Source organism: Gallinula chloropus, assembly GCF_964237585.1.
Source record: "Gallinula chloropus genome assembly, chromosome: 3".
Classification (NCBI taxonomy): domain Eukaryota; kingdom Metazoa; phylum Chordata; class Aves; order Gruiformes; family Rallidae; genus Gallinula; species Gallinula chloropus.
Window position 1 is genome coordinate 33601616 of NC_140087.1, and position 25729 is coordinate 33627344.

The window sequence follows — 25729 nt, forward strand, 5'->3', positions numbered from 1 at the left end:
TAGGCCTGTCCGAGCGAAACGCTGCCCGGCCGCTACCGCCCCGCCCCGCCAAACGGGTGGCCGGGCCGGGGGGGGCGGCGGCCCGGGCACGGCGTCCTGCCCCGTCCCCCAGCCGGAAGTGCGGGCCAGACGCGGCCCCGGAGAGCCGAGGCGGCCTGACGGAGGCGTCCCCGCTCAGACAGCCGCCGCCGCCGCCCGCCATGCTCTTCCGTTTCGGTGTGGTGCTGCCGGCGCGGATGACGGAGGGAGGTGGCTTGCTCCTGGTGGCCGGCTCTCGGCCGGAGCTGGGTCAGTGGGACCCGCAGCGCGCCGTGCCCATGAAACCGGCGCGGCCGACCGCCCCGCTGCCGGCCCAGGAGCCGGCGCTGTGGCTGGCGGAGGTGGTGCTGCCGGACCAGGACTCCTCCAGCCCCTTCTGGTACAAGTTCCTGCGGCGGCAGGGCGGCGACCTCCTCTGGGAAGGTAACGGACGGGCTCGCGGCGGCGGCGGCCCGCCCCCTTCCGCCCCCCGCGGCGTTCCGTCCGCGAGGCTGTCCCCGCGCCCCCCAGGCCTCGCGACGGCGGCTGGGCGGAGCCGCCGCCTTCGCCCCTCCCGCCCCGGCTGGAGGGAGGGAGGGAAGGAGGAGCGGCGGCGGCGCCGACCGCCGCCGCCGGGTGGATGGGTGACATCCGCGCCTTCAGTCGCTGCTCCCGCACCGGGCGGATGGGGCGGGAGGGACCGGTCAGCGCCTGGTCGGCGGGCTGAGGCAGGGCCGGTGGGAACGGATCAGGCGCGGGGTCGTCAGGGGGCGGCCCCGCGGGGGCGGAGCAGCGGTGGGAGCTCTTCTCCTTGCGGGACCGCTTGTCCCACTGGCGGCTGCGGCGGCCCCGCTTCCCGTGCGGTGCCCCGGCGTGTCGCCCGGGGGGCGAGAAGGGTGTCCCCGTCAAACGGGCCCTACCCTGAACTTGGTGCTGTAGCACTCGCTAACAAAAGCGTGTTTTTTACCCGTGTGGTGGAGGAGAGTGGATGCAGGAGGAACCTCTTCTGGGTCGGTAACAGTTCTTTGAAACGATTTTATCGTTATTTTTCTTACCTTAGGCAATCGTTGTCCATCTTTTTGGGGTTTTTCTTTCCCCAGAAGTACTCACGATTTCCTACTTGGGCCTTAAAGTGTGATTTATTCCTTTATTTCAGTAAGCTGAAGTGTCTCAGGGGCATTTTCAGGCTGGTGAATTTTACCGTTGGAGTTGCTGGGGGAGGGGGGGGGAAAAAGTAAAATAATAGGGAAAAGTTCCCTCACAGCTTTTCCAGTCTTGTTGCACGTTCAGTCACACTCCCACAGTGATTTTCTAACTGGTCTGTGTTCCCAGACGATGAATTAACTTTAGTCAGTTTCCATGTGTTGTTCTGGTTGCGTTTAAGTGCCGTGCGTGAAGGAGAACACCCACACAAGCTGTGTGCCGCCTCAGAGGCAGCTCTAAATACACCTCCTGTCGCTGAGGAAGGGGTTGAACCTGGTGAAAGGAAGACGGGTGACAAGATAATTTGCGAGGGGTTTTTGAAACTTACAAAATAAATGTATAATCTGTGCACTAAAATAACACGCTGTAGAGCAGTTTCTCTTCACCCTTTTTAAGAATACATATCACATGTCTAAACTGCCAGTCTGTCATATAAACTAAACTGTGAACCGTGCGTGTTGTCTTAGCTGTTGTGTTTGCTATTTCTTCTTTATGCTAATAAAAGACTATGTACTAATAGTACATCGCAGAAGTTTACATCATGAGGTGCTATTTATACCATGTGATAGTAATAGTTTTATTTAGTAGATGGAATAAGTAGCGCGTTCTGCCTGTTTTAACCATGTTTTTCTTTTGCAGAAATGCAGGAAAAGTGAATTTGTGGAATAAAAATCTTTGCATCAGTCCAAGGAAGCAGAATTGGGTCTCTTTTGAAGGTGCCAAGTTGTACATAATATGCCAGTGATGTTGGTGTATATAGAGGTCATCAGAAATAACAATAGGAGTGTTCCAGTCTGTAGAGGATCTGCAATTGTAAGCTGGTGGTTCCTGTCTAGTTGGGAAGTGACAGTATCTCAAGTTATTTGTCAGTACCTTGGGGATGCATTCAGTAACTGTAGTCTGTTGAGCAATAAACATATTCTGTTCTGGCTAGCTACTGCAATGCTGTTGATGCTGTTTGGGGATTAACCTGTGTGGGATTTTGTTCTTGCTGTGAATGCTCAGAGGTTTGAGTTTATTGCTGAGTTAGAATGATAGAAAACGAACAGGCATATCATCCAAATGCAGAGGGTTTTGTGTTTTTTTTTTTTTATTTAGATGTTCATTTCAACAATTTTTTTTCTAAGTTGTTAGTTACAACTTACAGTAAAGAACCAAATTTGCTTAAACCCTGAAATTCATTTTTCTTCATGTATTACATGAAAGGAGCTTAAAGATGTTTTTCTACCCAGTAATTAAATAGTAAGTTATAGTTATCCAATAATTAGGCAATATCTTGCAGACTTTTTTTTTTTCTTTTGATCATTTGTTGTAATGATTTTTTTTCTTTCAACTGTAGGTCAGTAAAAGTTTTGGCTGTCACCTGATTATTCTTGTAAAAATCACAGTTTGAAACACAGCTATCTCTCTTAACAAAAGAACAAAACTTGTTTATTTTTTTGGTGACCAGCAAATGCTCTACTTTGGCTCTTTAGTATCCTGTGTGCTTTGAGAGACATCTAGCAGTTACAGAACATCTGTAACTTTGAAGACATGTTTGTGAGGGATAGTGAGAGAAAAAGTGCAGAATACCACTTGCCCTGCACTTGTGAGTTGAGGCATTCATCCGTAACCAGAGAAACTCCTGTCCAGTTATGGAAGACAGCAGTTAATGTATATTGGGTGTGAAATAATGTGCCATATTAAAGAAAATTACTCTCTTTTTTAAAAAAAAAATAGTATACATCATGTGATAATTTCACTAGAAATGCATATTCTTTTCATAATACTGTATATAGTATGTGTTGCATCATATATTTTGTGTATAAATTTAGTTCATCCTTACAGCCATTCCAATGCAGTGGGGAAAAAGAAAGATAAAGTGAGGGTATTTGTTTTGGTGGACTAGAAGGGTCTAAGTCACGGGACAGTGTTCCGTGGTTTTCAGGTTCTGACAGGGCTCTGGTAGGAAGCCTTCAGCCAAGGCAGGCTTGGCCTTTGGGAGGGTTGCTGGATTGTTGCTTGTGTCTAGAGGGAGCTGGGAGGATGAGGTGGGAGAGGAGACTCTCTTGTGCCCAAGAAGGGTCAGATACTCACCTCTGCTGTCCCAGGGTGATGATACTGACCTGCATCCATCCAGGGCCTCACAGTTCAACCCATTGGGCTCTTCTGGCTCAAATCACATGATTTCTCTGGCCCAAGTGAGGTTTCCACGAGGTTGGTGTTTTGCTTACCTGCCATGAACATAGCAGAAAGGCCTGTTATCCAGGGAGGTTTTTAACTGTGCTACAGTGCCTGGAAACCAAGTTGGTTATAATGAGCTGTAGAACCTGGGAATATGTTTATCCTGTAGAAAAAATAAATGAACGTGTGTGTTTATATTTATATTTTTCTCCCCAACTGCATCCTATGTGTTTTTCTGTGTACTTTGTTTTGCATGTAGATTCTTTGGAACTAGGTTTATTTATGTGTGTATTTTAGTTTGGAAAGTTAAAGTATGTTGTGCCTATTGTCAAAACAAATAAATACAAGATGAAAGTTACACTTGAATTTATTTTTGTGAATTTATGTTTGAACACTTTTTTCCCTTCACTCTGGTCTAAATAAACTGCAGGCAGTAGAGAAGATACATGTCCCATAAAAGGACAGAGGAGTTCCTAAGGGTATGTCCCAAACGGTTATTTTGAGATGATAGAATACAGTCTATTGACACCTCATATTTTGAGAAGAGGAAGAAATTTGTATATATATAAATACAAGCTTATATTCTAGAATGTTGGTAGTTTTCACATAACCGTTAATTTGATGTAGTTCGTGGTTGCTTGAAGCTTTGCAGATAGTGTGTCATCAGTTGACACTGAAAGGGACAGTCAACCTGTGCAGGTGAGCAGAACATTATTCCAAAAAACCTCACCACTAGCTTTGGGGAGGGGGGAGGAGAGACCAGGTGACTTGTTTTCACCTAGCTGCTGCTGCTGTTCTCTGTGGTTTCTTTGGAGCTCAAAACAAAGAGCACAATGCAATTTTGTGTGGAAGCACGTTTACAGCCTGGAGCATGGTGTGTTGGCCTTCCAATGTTTGCAGTTCATGCTTCCGTGGGCTGGTTAGTTACAGTTGAGGCCATCTGTTGGACAGCAAAAACATACTGTGGTTCAAAAAGACTGCTACATTTACAGAATAATAAAGCTTTTCATGATGTAGTATACTTAGTGAAAATATCAAGAGTAAAGTTTGCTCATGGCATTCAAGGGTTGAGCACTTGGTGGGCTGAAATTGGTGATAGCAAGGAACATTGAAATCTGGCTGAAATTGGTGATAGCAAGGAACATTGGAATCTGGCTGAAATTGGTGATAGCAAGGAACATTGGAATCTGGCTGAAATTGGTGATAGCAAGGAACATTGGAATCTGGCTGAAATTGGTTATGATAGCAAGGAACATTGGAATCTTGCTTTTAAAGTGGCAGTGTGTTGGTTTAGGTGTCGATCTCGCATCTCGGCCTCAACTCTGTGGAAAAGAATGGGTATGATTTCTTATTGTGATGGGGGAGATTCTTTAATGGCTGTATGGGAACTAGTTCATGCCCAGTTGTCGTTTGAGCTAGAGAGATTGTTGAGCTATTTAGGGCTAAGCTGTAGCAGCACAAAGCAACTTCTCAGAGGCCATTCTGGACGAGTACATGTGGATGCAACGTTTATTTTCGCTGACTGAGATGGGTATCTCTTCCGTTGCTGTTTATAATATCCCAAAGCTAGCCCACAGACCCCCGAACTGCGTAGCCGTTCTAATTTTCCTGCCGAAAACAAAAGGGAAGGCTCCCGCCTGGGGAGGGGAGGGGAGGTTTTCTCCCGCCGGTGCTGCGCGCGGTGTCGCTCCCGCTGGGTGTCGCCATGTCACCTGCGTATCGCCAGAGGCCGCCCGCTTCCCGCAGCTGCTCCCTCCTTTCCCAACAGCATTCCGTGTAATCCGCCCCGCCTTCCAGAACAGTTTAGGGGTTTGACTTGCTTCCTCCACCCCGGTCGTGTTCTGGAGCAGGTAGTGACTAGGGAGGGACAGAAACCGCGACTGGGTGTTGGTAGTTGAATAGCTGGGCGTTAAGTGTGCGTTTTGTTCGGTGGGGACTGCTGCTTCCCGGACAATGCTGGGTGCCCTAACACCTCTTGGGTGTGAGGAAACGTTAGGAGGGAGTAAAAGCAGGTAACTTTGAAATCTACTACCCAATGCCTCTTTAATGAATGGAGAGAAACTTACCTGCAAAGTGCAGTAGCTCCTGGTGTTTTCTCGGTTAACCCCCTCAAGACATAGCCTGGTTTGTGGTATAATTAATTGGCAGCGAGATTTTCATTGCTTCCTATCGGCATTAAGCAACTTAGGCTGAGCAGACTACTGGAGATCAATAAAACAACGGCGAGTTGCCCATGAAACTGCAAAATTGGAAGAATTAAGTACATACACACGCATTCCTCTGAATTTGGTAGGTATGTGCCATTTCCTACCCACAGAGATAATCAGGGCCCAGCTTTGGCTGCTGTGAGAGCCTAATTAAAGCATTTGTGGTTGCAATGGTAAAATTTCCACAAAGGCCTTGCTTATGAAAATACTGTATTTATTTGCTGTCTTTTGTCTTGCCCAATTCAGTCCCTGCCCTCGCTTCCAAGTGACAGCAGCCTGCAGTATCGGTTGAGAATTTCTTTTCAATGGTGAGAAGCACTGAGAAGTGCTAAGTAGAGTAACTGGGATGATACCCTGGTCGAGATTTGCCATGGTTACTGCTTGGATGTAGCTTGTTTCCTGCCTATAGCAGAGTAGTCTGCTTTGGTACAATGGAAAGTAACAATCAATACTGTACAGTACAATGCCACAGAGAGTTTCCAAACAGTTAGGAAGACTATATTATATTATACATTTTGTTGCTATCAGCCATTATTCTGTCATCTGCATTTCTTTCATTATTATTTCCACTGTCTCTCTGAGAAGAACCCTTTTTTCACATGAGTTGAATTCCCTTTTAGTTGCCTTTCTCTGGCTTAATCTATATCATTAGACTGGGTGTTTGGTTAAAAACCAGGAGTAGGCTAGCAGCTCCCACTGAGAAACACCTGTGCCTGAGCAGACCTAGAGAGAGAAATAAAACACGTTTTTGAAAGCTGCCTTTGAAAATTCTTATTTTCTCATTTCTGATAAAAAAAAAAAGGCAAAAAAAGAGTGCACCTTGCTGATTAACAGCATTAAGTGCTGAGGAGGGCTTTCTTGTAAATCACTTAGTTCCAATTCTGGCATAATTAAAAAAAATCCATAGAAAGAATTCTCTTAGGACTTGACTAGTGGGCTAAAAATCTCTAATTTAACCTGGATTTTAATAGATGTGAAGGTTGTTTCCTTGGAGATATATATATATATGTATATATATATATATATATCAAAGATATAAAACACATGAGAACCTGGAATGGACTGCTCTAAGTCTGCTAGAAAACAAATGTGGCGTGTGATGTGAATGGTCTTCTGCTTCCTGGATATCTCTTTTGGGCTGGAAAATGCAAGGAAACATTTTTGAAAATCAAACCACTCTTGAAGGAGGATTTAGTGAATTAGGTGTGGCAGTTTAACAATTTTGTCTTACTTAGGTATTTAAGTAATACAATAAATTTATCTACTTTTAGCAGAATCTAAAAGGAAAATGGTTTATTGACAGCAGAAAAAATAGTGTTATAAAGCAGAGGAAGTATACTATCACTGAGCACATGAGTAAGAGTTACCACATGACATACAGAATTCCGTGTGTTATTTGGCGCTATTTGTCCGAGGTGTGAGAACAAAGGGCAGCTATTTGGGAGCTTTGCTGCAACTTTGGGAAGGTGGAACTCCTGCCTGCCACAATACCTGACCTCCCTCCACTGCAGTGAGGGGAACTCAGCCTCCCCTATCTCTGATTTTTAGCAATCGATAGCAATTCAGCTTTGGTAGGATTCAAGTAGATACTATTTCAAGACACCAGAGATTGAATTTTGTTCAGACAGTTAGGCAGCAGAGAAACTTTCATGACAGCATCTGGTGTAAGGGGTAAGTTAATTTGAATGTTGTTAAGGTGTAGTGATGGAGGCTCAGTCAGAGTAATGTCCGATAATGACACCATGCAGAGGCACATTCAGGTAACTGACGATCAGATCCAAAACAGAACTTGAGGCTTTTCTTTGTTGTAATATTGGTATGAAATATTATGAAGCTAAAAAGTACTCATTCCCTTTAAATCCTCTATTTTGGGCCTTTCCCCCCCCCATATGTTTCCTTTAGCTCCTGTTCTATTACTTTCTTTTTTTTATTAAATCTTCTGTTCCTCAAACCTTCCCCATTCTTCCACCCCGAGAGCAGTGTATAGTGCTTCTGATGTTATTAAAATCTTCCAAGGGAATTTCTAAGCATGAACTCAATATCTTCATTTACCTTGTTAAAGCATGTAATTTGATATTTCAAATGTAATTACTTACAATATTTAGGCATATTTAAAATTTTGACTTGATGTGTAAAGCCTGCTGGTTCATGCAAAATTTATGGCAGAGATTAAAAAAGTCTCTGCTCTTACTGATTTGTAAGTAGGTGATCTGAAAACTGCCTGGCTGCTTGCTGTTCGGATTTGTTAGTTGCCATTGAAGCTAATGTGCATATCTGAGGTCATCTAAGCAGCCCTGTGGTTTTTCAAAGGTAGCAGTAGACTGAGAAACACGCTGACCATGCTGGGGTTTGGTGGTTTGGAAAGCATACGCTTGTGGTGTAGGGTCTAAGCTGTGGGGGGGAGATACATGGCACCTCTACAACTGCCTCTGCCCTGGAGTTCCTGCATACTTTCCTTCACACAGGAAAAAAAAAAACAGGAAAAAATTAAAACTTCCAGGAAGCATGCAACAAGCCGGTAGCTGGGAGAGCTGTGCCTGAGCAGCACACTCAGTGGCTTTGCTACGAACAGCTCTGTGGAGATGGTGGGAGAGAATTTTTTTTTTTTGTCGTTGTTCATTCATGTTTTTTTTTGTTCACCACTTAATGATGCTAAGAGATTTCACTGACCCAGATTCTGCTCATTATCTTTTAAGATCAAGCTGATAATTTCACCGGTGTGACTCTTACAGAACATTATGCAATCTCTGTGCAGTTGTCTTCTGTGTCATGATGAGCCTGTGCAGTTGGAAGAGTTTGGGATTCTGCTTTTTTCATCTTTTCTGTGCAGCTGTAATAAAACAGTACTGGGAGGGTTTTCTTTGTATTCTGATACTGTATGTGATTAGATCAAATTTCAGAAGATCTTCTTCTGGTCCCTGCTTATCTTCTTCCAGTCCTTGACCTTTGGGTATCTTCTTCTTACTGTATCTTTGTCTGTTTTCCTTTGCTTTGTTCTTGTCTCTGCCTTTTGCCAGGGATGTGTATCAGTTATATGGAGAACTTTGGGTTTAATCTTTTGTTTGGTTGTTTGTGCCGCCAGCTTGCTTCCTATGCCACTTTGATCATCTTTTATATGCATTAAACCAGGAGCTGTATGTGCAGTCATGCAGGTTTTGAAGGAGCCTGCTGTGAAGCTTGAGCTGTGAGCGGGGCTGCTGGTTGCTTTGTTCTCCAGCAGTTCCCTACATACTTCAGTGGATTTTACTGTGCAACCATCCGCAGTAAAGAGAGCGACAGGTGGGTTGCAAAAGCAATGAGATACCTTATAATTTAATGCCAAGAAACTTATTTTTATGTCTCTCTCTCAGATAAGCATTTTTGCTGACAAGGGTCACAAAGAATTCAAATAAAATCATTCTGTATTTTATTAAAGGAAAAAGAGTGCTACGCTTTTGGTTAAATTAGGACCTATATCTTCTTATAAACTCTTCTAAATTCCTTTTGTTCATTAGTTAGGAAAGCCCACATAATCATTTAACATGTGGATGAGTACTGTTCAGATATTTAACTTAGCCTTTTTTATGGTTGAATTTTGCATATTTTCAAACACTTGTGTATTTGCCTCCCAAAATACATATAATTAAACCAATGGTTTGCCACTCGGAACAATATGAATAAAAACAAGATTAAGGAAAATACTAATTTAAACACGGTTTGGGCTATAGAAGCATGTTTTTTCCTGATGTGCATTTGTGCTTGTTTTCTTTTCTGCAAAGATGAACAGGTGAGTGGAAAACAGATAAGATTTTGTTTGCTTTACCACTGGCTCTAGGAGCAGAAAACTTGAAATGCTGTTAAAATCCTCGTCCCCCAAATCTTTATGGCTGCATGTTTTCTGGAAAAAAAAATTCCACCCAAATAATTGTTTATTTCATACAAAAAGTATCTGAGAGCCTACCTGGTGATGTGTGCTGTGAACAACATGAGAGTTCTGAGGCTGGTCCTTTTGTCATCCGTACCCTGGTGAGGTGGCTTGCAGCTGCTGTGTCTGACCTGGGTTTCAAATGGGACTTTTGTGGAGTCATAGTGGGGTTATCAAAAAACATTTTCAAGCCTTCATATGAGGTTTGGGTAAGCTTGGCTTTACTGGTCCGTGTAAGGGGCCTGATGTATTTACATGAACGGTGTATGCACCAAAAGATGCCTTTTGGTGAGAATTTGCTGTGCAGCTCCCCTAGGGTTCTTGCGGTGTGCCCTCATGCTCAGCACTGGTTTTCATCAGGCTGTTTCCCTCCTAATGGAGTGAAGCCTGGAGCACTCAGCTTGCAACAGGGATGCTCAGTCCTCTGGCTGTTCATTCTCTGTGTGAGGGGTGTGTGCAAAGGGCTGGCCAGTGGTGTGCACTTTGTTGCTGGTAAAGATGTGATGTGCACTTGTGGTCGTGGAAGTGTGTTGGCTTGCAGAGAATGAAATTGTAGAGGCACCCTGACAGACGTGCTTGCCCAGCACGGTCAGGATAGCCTGAGCCAGGTATAGCAACTAAACTTCAGCACTAGGCCCTGGGTTTTGATAACTTGATGAAATGCTTTGTGCATTTGAGAAGCGAGCAGTAAAGCTAGCATAGTTTCTGTGGGGAAGGGCTGCCGGGTCTGACTTCTCAGTGAAGTCACTTAGAAAATCCAAAGGTGCACTGGCCTTTCAGATAAAGCAGATAATGGGGACCTGTGAGGTAGGCCAAATGTAAGGTTCAAGTGGAGTAGAAAGTTGGTGTGGCTATAAGCTGCTTCAAGCACAAGTAGGCATGTCCAGACTGCATACAGGCAGTCTTGTGGTACTTCTGTCTGCACTAGCCACTGCCCTTTCTCTCTGGTGCCTGAGCAGAAGGTGAAAAATTGGAAAAGGCAGCAGTGTATTTCTCATGCAGTGCGAAGAGTCACATTCTGCTGAGCTTGGTCCTGCTGTTTTCATCACATGCTCTGTTTCCTCCCAAACTAACCATGTTTTGCCTGAATATACTTGACACTTTGAGGCTGGCTATGCTTTACTTCAGACAAAGGAAGTTCATGAGGAAAGGTGGTATAAAATAGGAGTGGAAAAAGAGCTGCGGGTTATCCCGCTAATGATTTCTGCTCATCACCTAAGCTGTCCCCATTTTTGTAGGTGTATACATTCTGCAAATATATAACAAGACATGTAAGTGATGCTAATTGTTTTCCATTTAAAACATGATCGGTTTATGATCAGTTGCCTTGAGTGAAAGCTGGTTTCATCAGCTGACTTTTATTTTTGTGTCAAATGGAAGATAAAAGGAGCAAATTCGATCTTTAGCCCTTTTATAGCAGCTCTAAATTATCAATGAATTCTTGTCACCTGGCTCTGCTTCTGAAACTGTTCCCTGGAATTGTTGTTTTATGGCATCCAAAATAAGATGGTTTTCCTGTCACAAACTATGCCAACTCAAGTAGGTGTGAACTGGTACAACAATTTTCTCTTTTTTTTTCAAATGTATTTCTTAAATGTGTCTTCCGAAGCTGTCGTAGTTTTGTGTGGCTGGGTTCTGGTGGAGAAGGGGCTGCTGCAGGGGTGGCTTCTGCCAGAAACAGTCAGAAGCTCTCTGTAGGCCCCAGAGAGCAAACACCAGCTGGCTCAAGGCCAGAGTTGTCATTACCAAGGCCAAGCCCATCAATGATGGTCACAGCACCCCTGGGAATCACGTTTAGGAGGAGAAAAATCCAAGCAGCTGCTTTTTCTCACCAGAAAAGGGAGTGAGAAGATGTGAGAAACTGTGCAGACACCAAGGGCAGGGAGGAGGTGCCCCAGATGCTGGAGAGAAAGATGCTCCAGCAGCCCGTGGAGAAGGCCATGGTGGAGCGGGTGTCCCCCCGCAGCCCATGGCCGAGACCCCACCTGCAGCCTGTGCAGAGGCCCCACGCTGGAGCAGGTGGAGACATACAGGAGATGCTGTGACCCATGTTGTAGCAAGCCCCTGCCAGCACTTGCAGCCCCTGGAGAGAGACAGAGACATAGAGATGAAGGAGAGAGTGATCTGCAGTGGAGCAGGTTTGCTGGGAGGATGCTTGTGCCTCCATGGAGGACCAGGCTGGAGCAGCCTTTGCTTGAGAGACTGCAAGACATTCTATGATTTATGTCCTATGCCAGAGCAGCTGGTGAACAGCTAAAGCCCTGTGGAGAAGGGCTCACATTGGAGAAGTTTGTGAAGGACGGTGTCCCATGGGTGGGACCCCACATTGCAGCAGGGAAACAGTGTGAGAAATGCCTCCCCCAGCTAAGAAGGAAAACAGCTCCTGAGGAAGTAATAGAACCCACATTTCCCCAGTCCCTGTCCCTCCCCGTGCCACAATGGTGGGGAGAAGGGAGTGAAATGATGACTAAAGTGAAGTCTGATAAGGAGGGGGGGGGGTAGGGGGAGGTGCTTTAAGATCTGGTCAAGCTTCTCATTACCCGACTCTGGTGTCACTGGGTTGCAGGGCAGTGTCATAAATCAGAGAGTTTTCTTTCTTTTATTCTGTGTTGAGTCTGTTTTGCCCGTGACACTGATTGTGGAATGATCTCTCCCTGTCCTTATCTCGACTCCTGAGCCTCTCAATATATATTTTCTCCCCTGTCCAGCTGAAAAGGGGAGTGATGGAGCGACTTTGGTGGGCATCCGGCCTCCAGCCAGGGTCAAACCATCACAGAAGCAAACAGTAGTGAGAAGCACTTGTGTGTTGTTGGGATACTGCCTGGGTAGTGAGATTCTGATGGTTTGTGGTAATTGCCTTCTTTGATACCTCTTGCAAGGAGAACAGAGAATTCAGCTTCCTGAACACAGTTCAGTGTGATCATACTATTCTCTAAATTAGTATTTCTTGGAGGTGGTAGCACTCTGTCCTTCCTGTCTGAAATTACATCACTGTGTTGAATATACCACAAATACATGAATATATGTATACACACAGGAATATATTTCTAAATAAATTGAGTACATATTCATAGACATTCTGTTACTCAGATGTCATGTTTCAATAAGAGGGTTGTTAATTCATAGATCAGTATATTCTGTAAGGAGTAGTGAAGAGCTGTGCAGTTCTCATGAGGAATTTTATGGATGCAAGCTGTTATTGGTTACCTGAGTATTACAGTCAAATGGAAACTTACCTTTTGAGATCCCTGTTTGATGGTAGGCCACAGTGGGAAGGTGAATTTCGGTGGTGCAGGAAAATCAACAGCTATAGATAACAATTAGAGAAGGAAGCTCTTCAGCATGAGATTTGGCAAAGCCTGTCTGAGGGAACAAAGGAAACAAAATTCTTGTGACAGTGCGCTCTTGGCCCCACTTTCATATGTGGTTGTAGGCTGGGTAAGGGAACGAACGATGGTGAAGATGAAAAGCTTACAAATCATAGATGTTACCATCATTTAAGAAGGAAGAATATAGAAAGCAAAGGACCTAGGATGAAAGCTGGAGGAGAAACTGACAGACATATATGCACCTCAAGCAGCAGCAGTTGGAGATAGGAAAGTAGGAAGCATATAATCGTGCAACTGAGATCATGACGACAGAGAAGAGTGAGGCTTTGTTGTCTTGTAGAACTGCCTAGCACCTCAAGAAAAGAAGGAATTAATCAGGAGGGAGAGATCATAGATCATGATTGCAGAAACCCTGGTGGGAGATGGTTGTGAGCAGCTGAAGGGGCAGCCCTTGAAGGAGCCAGAACAGTACAAGGGTGCCCACGTACAAAGAAAAATAGTCCTGGGAGTGACAAAAGACCCAGAGACCATGAGAACATGTTTCAAAACTGCCAGGGTACAGTGAGGACTGGTGGATCCTTGGGGAAGAGGGGCTGCAGGGACACCCCACAGCGCTGGCAGCCAGAAGCAGGCAGCCAGGGGCACTGGTGCAGCCAAAGCCCTGGGCATTGGGCATCTCAATGGGGATGGGACTGAGGCTGGGTTGACAAGTCTGCCCAGGGGTGAGTGATCAGACACAGCCTTGTGATGGCAGGGCAGGGTCATGGTGATGTGGGTCGCTACAGACAGTTATCAGAGAGTAAAATGGGGAAAGAAATATGTATTATTTGTGGTTGTAAAGATTTTGCTGAATATATTGTCAATTAAGTGTCATAAACATCCATAGCTTTTGTTGTGCTGTTGTATTTGTTGATGTATACCACTATCTTCAAATATTGTTTAAAAGTGGTAAGAATATGTAAATGATTAGAAATTTGAGATAAAAAAACATGGTAAGATTTGTAGTTTCAGGAGCTATAATCTGGTCCTGCTCACCTTATTAAAAGCGGTGTCATACCATTGCATGCTATGCATAATGTTCTGCAATATAGAATGAGAAAATAGTCTTCTGCCTAGTATTTTCTTTTTCACAAATAATGTTTCACAGTTATGGTAAAAAGTGCTGCACTTCATCTGGAAATAAGGAGATTGAAGTTTTCTCTTAAATTTTAGTCTTATTCTCTGATCATTGCATTAATACATCTCCCAAAATGCTCTTGCTCCAGCAAATTAACTGAAAGTTGTGCTTGGAAGCTGGTTGTGCATTTATGTGCAGTGGGAAACCAAGGATATTCCTTTGGGCATAATTGTACTCAGAAATGTTCTAACATCATTAATAATGTATAAGTGTAACAGGTTTACATTAAAAGCAAGCCGTAGACTCGGTCACTTCTAATCTACACAGTAATTCCTACATGACAATTAGTATTACATTAAGTATGTAAAAATGGGGGCAGGGTTAGAATATACATGGACCGAATTTTTGGAGGGTAGATAAGCTTTTGATTGATGACACGACCTGGTTCAATTGAAATTGCTTGCTCTGGCATGCTATTAAAAATTGGTTTTCTGTATAAAAGCTCACACTACTGCTGTGAGAGAAGAAAGGCTAACAGATAATACTCAGTAGTCAAAAACTGTAAGAAAAAATTCTTACTTCAGACGATGCTGTTTTAGGTGGCCACGGTGACTTGGCATTGCAAATGTGACCATCTCTCTCTGGGTCACTTCAGGGCACTTTTACTGCGTTTGAGCAGACCTGGTAGGCAGGGACACATGCACCTGAAGAATGCAAAGTGATTGTTTATTGGTTAGCCAGCAGAAAAGTCAGGTAGGATTTAATGAGCTCCTAGGCTGGGCATAGGTGTGCATCCTGGCCCTGATGGGGTGTCTGGTGTGCCTTTGTTGGCCAGGCAGCTGTGAAGGTGGTAGAGGAAGACCACCCCTGTCTGCTCCCTGAAAGAGGTCTGCCTTGCTGGTGGGTTCGTGCCTGCCACCCACTTGTTTTTCTTCTCTGGGATTTGATGTTTTCCCATATTGGTGTTTTTCCTTTTGAATCCTTAATCGGGTCCTAACTCCAGTGTCACTAGTCCTGCCTTTGTTTGCAGTTTTAGCTTTCTGTTCTTGCACAGGCATGCTTTCCCAGAGGTTTTTCTTGCAGCTTGATCATTTCCCCAGAAGTAAGCCAGAGGCACAGTGACGCTGCTGTGCCATGTCAGAGACCTTGGGCCACAGCAAGCTGAACCCCCATGAGGAAGGTCACATGGCAGAAATGTTAAATATATCAGACATCAAGTGAGGAACATAAATGAAATTAATTATTCTTGAGATTTAAGTGCCAAGGGTGATGATTTGAAAGTCATATACAACTTTAATGTTTTTTAAGTCATTTGCAAAGATTGATTTTAATGCTGTACACTTGCTTTGTGGCCCTGATTCTGTTACAACTATTTCAGGTGTGACTAATGTGTCATGAGAAGTACAGACTGAACAGGCAGCTGACGCTCCTTGCCTTAAATAATCAGCTCACATTTTCTGCGAATCTCTCAGAAGAATTTCTGGATACACAACCTACAATTGTCCTTTCTTCTGTTCTAGGGAATGGGCCCCATCATGACCGAAGCTGTGTTTACAACCAGAGCAACATAGTAGATGGAGTTTACTGCCTCCCAATAGCACACTGGATTGAAGTCTCTGGACATACTGATGAGATGAAACATACAACTGACTTCTATTTTAATATTGCAGGACACCAAGCTATCCATTACTCCAGGTAAAAGAAAAGTGCAGGGCTTGGCTAGCATCAAATATTCAAACAGAAAATCTGTACTGACATAGTATCAGCAGACTTTGAAGTGGTGAATGGTAGTATGTATGTAACAAGCCTTACAAAGGTTTGACACCTCTTTGCAATTAAATCTCGCTATTGGTAATAAAAAGGAGAGATTCTCAATTCAAGGAAACCTGTAGCCAGCACAGGTGTATCACATATCATAGAATCACTAGGTTGGAAAAGACCTTTAAGATCATTGAGTCCAACCATATCTGTCCTCCACTAAACCATATCTCTAAATACCTCATCTACACGTCTTTTAAATATATCCAGGGTCAGTGACTCAACCACCTCCCTGGGCAGCCTGTTCCAATGCCTGACAACCCTTTTGGTGAAGGAATTTTTCCTAATGTATGTATGTACATGTATGTGATAGTTTGGTTTGGGATTATTTTGCTGAAGAACATCTCCTGGGAAACAAAAAGAAGATATCCCAGCATCTCAATTTTAGGGTGTCACACTGTCACTTGTGTGAGTTTCTCCAGATTACTGTTTCAGCTACATCAACCTCTGTGTCTTGTCTCCTCATTGTCTCCACCCTCCCACAGGGTAGGAAGAGGAATTGTCTTTTTCTCATCATAATTTCAGTGTATGAGGGAGGGGTATCCTTCTCTCAGTATCCTTTGGAACAGCATGGATTCATAATCGCTGTTATGTATATGTAGGTGTCCATGTGGTACCAACTTTTCCCTGAGACTCCCTCAACCTGTACAATGCACCTGTCAGAGTATACCTTTATCTGTATCTTAAGCCTCTGTTTCCAACACCCTATCAGAGAAGAAGATCTTGTTTATTTCAAAGCACAGGCTTGTCAATCCCAAATAATCTTTGCTTGGCAGAGGAAGTGTGAGCAAAAAGAACGACTGTCAGAAAGCGACTATCTGAGTACCAGAGGCTAACTTATCTTCCTTTCCAGAGGCAGCAGTGATCCATTTAAAACTGCCTTATCTGCATGGCTGCATGTTTCCAAGCTTAGGTAAAAAGCCACAGATTCCTCTAAAGAACATTTAAGAATTTTTTTTGAGTTGCACGGTCTTTTCCAGATGAGGATCTCCTCCTCCATTCCCCTCTCAGGTAACTTCATTGCGAGGCAACCTTACGGATACATCTTCTGTAATCCTCATTTCTATGAGCTGCATTTAGGCAGCATACCCTGTAAGAGTCCTGCTGCATAATTATTTTTAATACTTTGAAGATATGCAGCCTTAAATGACTTTTTAATTATTAACAGTTGGGGGCAGATCCACCATTCTGCTGGTTATAACAAAGGAGCTCAAAAATACAGGCTAATTAAGCTTTTTTTTTTTCTTTTTTTCTTGGTTTTTTTTTTTTTTTTGGCAAAGCAGCTGAAGTGAGCTGATGAAAATGCCTTTAGTTTGTAATGGATTTATTGATTCAGAAGAGTATTACGGAGATTAATATCACCAAAAAGAAAGAAAAAACCCACAAACAACAAAACACTTTAAGAAAAAAACCCAAAAGAGAAGAAAAGAGCCTGTCCCTCTGCCTGTTTGGTTAAAAGCTCAGGGTACAATCAGATCATAGTCATCCAACTAAGGTTACTTTTCTCTGTGCAAGGACGGAGGTGGCAGTGCTGCGGGGAGCTTTGTGAGCACGAATTCTGAGTCCTGTCACCAGCTGTAGGCTCTTTACAGGATGGTGGTGGCTGGAAAGAAGTGATTTATCAATGAAAACTTTTGATGTGAGCCCTTTCTCTCCGTTGCCCCCCTTAATAGGATTGCCATGTGCAAATTAGCTGGAGAGGAAAGTTCATCTCAGTCAAAACTGTCTCCCACATAAGCCCTCAGAGTCATTTCACTCCTCTCCTGTCTAATCACAACAATTAGAAACAATCTCTCGGACCTTCGCTACCACCTCGCTGCTTCATAGTGCATGTGCCTTAACTTTAAATGGGCTGAGGCAGGGTGAGAGGAGTCTGTTTCCTGCTGTGGCCAAAAATCATTTTGCCTCATGCTGAGGCTGACAGCAATGCTCCCAGGGAACGGGGTTTTTTTTGTTTGTTTGTTTGCTACAGATGCATTTGCTCCTAAATCGGTGAATTTATGTTTAAACTTTTAGAGAACTCGCTTTGTGTTGGTCATTCGGGTTGGAGAGTAGGTGATGTGGGGTTTTTTTAAGCATAGCAGGATTTGAATTAATTTATTTTAAAGTGTGAAATGGAGCTCGCCTGCAGCTACAGAGTTGTGACTGATACCTGCGTGGTGTTAGTGTTCTCTTGTTTTACAGGACATGTAACAACACATATCCCTGAAAGCTGATCCAGGAAAAGAATAACAGTCCCTTTCTCCTTTATGTAAGATATTACTGCAATTAGATGCCTTCAAATTGCAGGAGGGTTCACTTAGGATGCAGTAATTTTCCAAAGCAACTTAGAGTTATTGTAATCTTCTCTGGGAGGAGATGACTTCAGAAAATTTGTAAATCTGGGGCATGTTAGCTCTGTTTCAGTTCCATCTGTGAAAGGTGGAACTTCCTAATTCATAGGTGTTACATACCTTATTATTTGTAAAAAACCCTCTGCAATTCTCAGAAGAAAGGCATTGCAAAAGAGCAAGGAAGGGAATGACACCTAAAATTACAAAATCCTTAAATAATATGTTGGAGACAATGATGCTTGATGGCAGAATTAGGTTGCTACGGGCATGAATATCATCAAGACGAAAAAGCAGCTAGTTACAGTTTTCTATTTTCAGACCAATTTTAGGTTCCCGAATTCACCCCTGATAAGTGGTGAGTTCCCATACTTCTTGCCTACTCTTTCAAATATGATTCCTGATCACCACCTCTTCATTTTAAGATGTATACTTTTATGCCAACTATGGTGTTTAGTTTTTAATAATACGTTTCAAATTGACTGTCTTCATAACTGTAATTCTATGTATTATGTGTGCTTTTGGTGGGTCACATTTCCCAGATCTGATGAAGAAAAAAGGGTTTTTTACATGATTTGCATGTAAAATGCAGCTAAACTGAAATCTGTATGTGAATTCCTCAGACAAGGATAGCTAATCTCTGACTGAAGTATTTACAACTGCTAAACATTTTAGAGGAAAATACACAATCAGCTTTAAGTTTAAAAGAATAGAACAGGGGAGTCACAGCACAAGAGGAGCTGTGGGTCCTGACAATTTTTTGAAGTAAGTTTTTACAGTAGCTTTTTTGCACTTAAATATTGAGGCCATTAAATATTAACATTTCATGTTTATGGCGTGGGTGGGATGTTCCTGTTACACAACAAATTGTTAAGGTGAAGAATGTGCTGCTACCATCGGTGTTTATGTCCCTATTTTTTTCTGTAAGACAAAACAAAGCGAAAGATAAAAGAAAATAAGCTGTTGTGCTTGGAAATACTGTTTTTGTTCATTTGTTTCTGGATGGTTGCATATTAAACTTAATTTATGATGTAATCTTTACAAATGCTTTGTAGCTTGCTAAGAAGTTGTTTTCCTTCAATGCTGCCATAGTAATGTAGGTTATAACTTAAATTCAGTGTTAAGTGGGGATGATCAGGAGAGTCACACAAAATATGTGCTCATGATTCATACTAAAATGGTAACATAGATAGGTGAGTGGATGAGGAATGACCCTGGCAAAACCCAGATGCTTCTTGCTTACCTTCTGGAGGCACTAAAGCAGCTTTCTGTGGGTGAGTGCCGAGTTTCCTTTTCTCTGTTGCATTTCTCCTGTGAAGAAAATGAGCATTTGTTTGAAAAACAGGAAGCTGGTTGAGTATATTTTTTGCATAAGAATCACTGGAGAAAGGAGATAATGTAACTTCTGTTAACTTATTTGGGTCATACGAGGCCCAGTTACTGTTGTTTGAATGTCAGAACTCTGCTGGGATTGATGAATGTAAAGATATACTTTAAGTCATCTCTGGTAGGACTCTGAGAGTAAGAAAACTAAATTCCTATGTCTGTATTATAACAATGCAACTCATTGGTGACCAGATGTCTACTTCTGGAGCGAATTGAAGAATTGAATTAGTATCTGAACTCCACTGACAAAGCTGATGAATTCTCCGTTGATTTATAATGAGGCGTTAAATATTCTGTCTGGTTGCTTCAGTGTTGATGACTGGTGTCATTTGAAATGCTGTAAAGTTTACTCTCTTGCCTCTGGCTGCTGCACTACAGGAACATGGGTTTTTTTCAGACCTTGTTGGCCATATCTGTGAGCCCCATACAGATGTTCCAGATGCTATGGGGTGTCTCAGATGTCAGTGGGAAGCTGCACTTAGGCAATGCTTGGAGCATTGCTGTGCCTCCTTATAGATAACTAGGGCTAGGTGTCTCCATCTTGATCCTGTATCCCATCCCTAGCCTGTATGGATTTGATGAGTGGACTGTTCAGTGGATAAGAAATTGGTTGGATGGTTGCATCCAGAGAGTAGTCATCAATGGCTCAATGTCCATATGGAGATCTGTGACAAGTGGTGTCTCTCAGGGGTCCATATTATTTAATATCTTCATCAATGTCATTGATGATGAGGTTGAGTACACCCTCAGCAAGTTCTCAGATGACACCAAGCTGAGTAGACCAGTTGACATGCCAGAAGGAGGGGATGTCATCCAGAGGGACCTGGAGAAGCGGGCCTATATGAAACTCATGAGGTTCAACAAGATCAAGTGCAAGGTCCTGCACCTGGGTTCAGGCAATCCTTGTCATCTATACAGGCTGGGACATGATGTGATAGAGAGCAGCCCTGCAGGGAGAAGGACTTGGGGGTGCTGGTGGATGAGAAGCTTGATGTGAGCTGACAATGCGTGCTTGAAGCCCAAAGAGCCAACCATATCCTGGACTGCATCAAAAGGAGCATGCCCAGCAGGCCAAAGGAAGTGATTTTGCCCCTCTACTCTGCTCTCATGAGACCCCACCTGGAGTACTGTGTCCAGCTCTGGAGTCCCCAACATAAGAAGGACACAGAACTGTTGAAACAGGTCCAGAGGAGGGCCACATGGATGATTAGAGGGCTGGAGCACTCATGGTTTGGGGTTGTCCAGCCTGGAGAAGAGAAGGCTCCAGGGAAATCTTATAGCACCCTTCAAGTACCTGAAGGGGCCTACAGGAAAGCTGGAGAGTGACTGTTTACAAGAACATGGAGTGATAGGATGAGGGATAATGAGTTTAAACTAAAAGAGGGTAAATTTAGATTGGATATTAAGAAATTCTTCCCTACAAGGGTGGTGAGACCCTGGCACAGGCTGCCCAGAGCAGCTGTGGCTGCCCCCTCCCTGGCAGTATTCAAGGTCAGGTTGGATGGGGCCTTGAGCAGCCTGGTCTAGTGAGAGGTGTCCGTGCCCATGACAGGGAACTGGAACTTGCTGATCTTTAAGATCCCTTCCAGCCCTAACAATTCTACAATGATTCTATGAATAATCCCCATCTCTGTTCAATATGAAGTCAGAGTTACCTTTGAATTATGCAATGGGAAAAAAATATGAGTACTTTTATTTATTTTTAGCCTTCTCATTTACTGGTTTTAATTCATTCACATAATAAAATACCCTTCTGTTTTAAGTGTAATCCTGAAGTAATTTTTTATTACTGGATTATAAAAAAAGCTTTAAAGAAGAAGCTGTCGTCAAAAAGCCACTAGAGTGCAGTGAACTATGCTACTGTAGTCAAAAGCTGAACTGATACTTTATGCCTACATTATGAATTAAGAGGTGATGGTGTCTGTGAAGATTACCATAATTAACAGTAAAAGCTGAGAGCTTTCTGTTCCCTGTGCCTCAAAAATACTTGTGGTAACAATATTAGAGAAAAGAATAAGAAATAATGAGCTCTGGAACAAAAGTCTTCAATTTTATTTTAATAAACCAATCTTGATTAAAAAAGCATATCATCAATAGGCATTTTGCCTTTGATTTCAACACTTGGGGCTCTATGACTGTAAGGTTAACTGGACATTTTATATGTTAAATAATTGAAGTATCCTAAGCCACATTTTGTGATACATTTATCATATAAATTATGAAATTTGACCACTCCTTTGAGTTTAGTTTTATTACACTGAGCTATAAACTACTCTAAATGAGGTCCACTGTTTACTTCCCAACGGGAATAGTTTTTATAGACTGGTTTAAATATTAAATCTCTTTTTTTCTCCCTCGTATAACTTGATTTTTTTTTCCTATATCACCCTCAACTGGAGATTTGAAATGCTTTTATTAGTCTTTGTTGTGAAGAAGATGGGTTTCAAATCAGTGTAAGAAGTGATTTTTAAGCATTTTTTAAATTTAAGTTATTGAAAACTAAGAGGGACTGTGAGGAAATAAGAGCAAAAGCGGGACAAATGTTATGAAGTCAGAATTTCATCCATTTATAAAGTTCTTATTTGTTAACCGTTATTTAATTTGGATGTATCTCTGTATTTGGTTAAGGAATTTGTTTTTTATTCCACATTTGGTGCTTATCCAGACAAAAAGTTTCCCTTTTCCTGAACTCCCACACTGGGTCCTGCCTAACAGTGGCTAAAAACTTGAAAGCTAGTTCTGCTTTCCCGAGTTTTGGGATCTTGCATGGGCAGGACAGCGCCAGGCTGGGATCACCTAAGCCTGACTATTGGAGAGTTAGCTGCAAATGAGCAGCTACTGTCCATCAAGCTGACAGCTGTGCTCTGTACTGCTGTGGCTGAGAGACACAACATACTGACTACGTTGAGATGACACCATTGAAGTAGTGGCTGATGAAATGCTGAAGTGCCCCTGTAAACATGAAGGAGGGAACAACTTTAGCAGCAAATGGGACTGAAAACTAGCAAACCTGTGAACTATTAATATTTTTATGTCAGCAATTTCTCAAGTGGCAGGCATCATTAATATTCACCAGCTTTTCCGAGTGTTTTCTCCTCTTTCGACAAAGCCACAATGTGTGTTGTCAGCATTATTGATAAATTAATAATTTTGAACAGTTCACATACATAGTGTAAACAGCATAATGTTTTCTAAGTGATTTAATGTGGTATGTGACATTGCTTTGGGTTACAGAGCAATTAGAATAGTTCTTGATAGAAAGCGAGGGCAAATCCCAATGATACGTGAATTTCAGTTCTGATGGAAACCGATAACCAATGTTTTTCTAATGAAACCCAAAATATTTTCACAGCTCAGGAATTACTGAATCCCCCAAAGTAATGCCTACCACTTGTCTGTACTAGAAAGAAATGGCATCCACAGCACCGTTATTGCATCTTGTTTCCCTTCGTTTCCTTAACTCTGTTACGCTTCTCATGAGGGAGCGCAGTGCTGTGACATTCTTTCCATTCCTTATCCCTGCAAAGAAAGATAAGTCTTTTAGATGTTATACGTGTGAAAAAAGTTGTTTTTTCTTGATCACATTCTAAATTGTACTCAGGAGTCATGCTGAGGTCCTTCAGCCTGCCCTGTGGCTCAGCCAAGGAAGAGCCAGTTGGCAATGGCTAGGAAAGTGGTACAAGTATGCAATAGTATTGCTAGAAACCCTAAATAGTGATGTCCCCCAAGGCAAAAGAGAGGTTTTGCAGCAGCAAAGCTCCTTGTATGCTTTCATCTCAGAGGTTAGTATTGCTTTGTCTGTCACAGGGCTGGGCTTTGTGGGATCTTCGTGGACTGATGGTGTGTGCATGGCAGCAGAAAGAGGAACCCAGTGGGTTGGGGATCAGACCCGATGATCTCTTGAGGTCCCTTCCAACCCCTACAATTCTGTGTTTTTGTGAATGGGGCCACAGCAAGAGTCTCGGTGCCTGGAGCACCACATCAGCACAGGGCTCTGCAGGGTGGCAATTGTTAGACGTGTCATTCCCCTGGAAACCAAATGATTTATATGTATAAATTATACATAGAAAGTACACTGAGCGTGGCTCAACACACTTCTAGTCAGCTGGGTGAATTTGGGAAATATTAAAAATTTTGAAAATGTTTTTTAAATCCTGGTAGGATGCACACAGCTGGGTTGGACCGAGTGCTGAGAGATGGCAGAGGGGAAGAAGGTTGCAAAGACCGGCTGCTGCTTTGTGGAAGCGACTGCTTTTTATTCACACACCAGGAGATTGTGGCTTGCAAGGTGCTTCAAAAGAAAACCTGAAATGAGGGTTTGACTTAAAAGAGCTCGTAATTTATCTGAGTAATTTCTAACCAGGAAGAGGTAAAGGGGATTTTAGCGTGTTGTCTGGATGCTATCATGAATTCCATTTGGACTTTTTTTCTCATTCTGCCATTCATATGGAACATTTTGAATGGGCATTTGATGGAGTTATTTCTTTAAAGGGGCGATTGTTCAGGACTGAGTGTTTTGTTAATAAAATGGCAGCAGAGAGAGCCCAGCTGTTGATGGGAAGATGAACGCCTTTCAGCAGCTGGGTGGTAATGGGTAATCTTTGCTTAAAGCCACTGCTGCTCTTTAGGTGTGCCGCTGCACAAAATGATTTCCATACTTAAGAAAAACTTACAGTGCTGTGTCATTCCAGGAGCAAAAACCAGGAGGAAGACTTGGAACCCTCCATGAAAAAATCTCGAGGAGTAAACATACTTATTTGTTCTGTTTTTCTCTGTGAGATATGAAAGACAAATGTTGATGGTCTAGTAAATATGAATTTTATGTGGGGTATCACTGTTGGGGAGTAAAAACTATTGTTGCTTCTAATTTGTCTTTCTGTTTTACTGTGCCTCCCTGTCTCCTCTCTGTATTTCTTCTGGAGGTCTTCAGCCCTTTTTCTTGCCTCTTTGCTCTTTAACATTCAGGCTGTCAGCAAGAGAGTAAAGTTCTGTCTCCATTGGAAAGCAATTTGCTGGCATTGCTGGCTGTGAAAGAAATTGACTGAGATTGTGAAATCTGGGCAATTTAGCTCACAGCCGGCATGACGGGGAAGGGGCAGCATCGCTCTTTCACCAAAGATGATGTTCCATTTGTCTCACAGATACTTATTTCCTGATAGCTTTTGCATGCATTTATTAGGTGCCCTGTAATCACTGGTTTTTCTTAATATAGTTCATCTAAAGAGAGCAGAAGCTCTTTTACGAAACCAGGAGTGTGTACTCAACCTCGTTGCTATTTAGTTTACCATGGGGGAGCAAATTCAGCTATTTTGTTGTTATTGGAAGAGCTTCGCCAAGAGAACTCCGTGATTTACTAGTGGTGAAACTGTTGGAGCAGGGACTTGTGTTTGGAGTGTAGACTCACGCTGCCTACCCTTCCTGTGGGTTTTTGCTGGGCAGGTTAGACCAGCCAGCCTGCAGCTGACTCCTACAGATCAAAAGAGAAAAAAGAAAAAGAAAAAAAAGCAGAAGCCTCAAAATGAGTTTGCAGTCCCCAGATATGAAGGGTGGCAGTTGATGGTTTGGACTTTGCTTGCAGAGTGTACTGTGTTTCTGAAAGTCAACTTGTAAGCCATAAAAATCCTAAATAAACAATTACATAGTTGTCTCAACTCCAGGGAAGTGGAGAAAGTGTAGTAGGTTCTTTAGTTAAAACCATAGCAAGCTGCAGTTATTAAATTATGAATTCTAACTCTATTTTCAATAATTTTTATATATGCTGAAATGTAAGTGCAAGCTTTCCGGTTTAAATGCTCTTCATAGGTACAGAATAACTTTAAGGCTCCTCCCTATAAAAATATGGAGTATCCTATTTAAAGGATAAAAAAATGATTTATTAGAAAGGAAACTAGAGTGTAGCCTTAATTTCTTTGATGTTTGTTTCAGAAACATAAGTATTTTATTTCCCAAGAGTAAATAGAGATTATAAAATTGCTGCTGTATTTTCCCATATATAATTTTCTCTCTGCAAGAAAAAAAAAATCAAAACAGAGAAATGAACTGCATTTGTCTTCCCAGGGAACGTATTAAGAAGCTGAACTGAAAATCTGTTGTTCCTTACTTTAATGCTTGTACTTTGGGAAATTCAATTTCAGGGAGTCAGGTACATAATCCCTGCTATTGTTCAGAAGTTGTATATATGTGCTCTTGTGAACTATGATAAAAACTGAGTCAAATGTCATAGCTATTGCCAAGTTATAAGAAATACAGATTTC

General features: G+C 42.6%; 1 protein-coding gene across 1 annotated transcript in view; it reads left to right on the forward strand.

The window, feature by feature from the left end:
• Window positions 1–200: 200 nt before the first annotated feature.
• Window positions 201–25729, forward strand: part of EPM2A (EPM2A glucan phosphatase, laforin) — a gene marked incomplete at its 5' end in the record, with an annotated part of 43125 nt that continues 17596 nt past the window's right edge. Inside the window, 2 exons of the mRNA XM_084261404.1 lie at window positions 201–462; window positions 15462–15636. Of these exons, the coding sequence (XP_084117530.1) occupies window positions 201–462; window positions 15462–15636 (437 nt within the window). The remainder of the gene's footprint in view (window positions 463–15461; window positions 15637–25729) is intronic.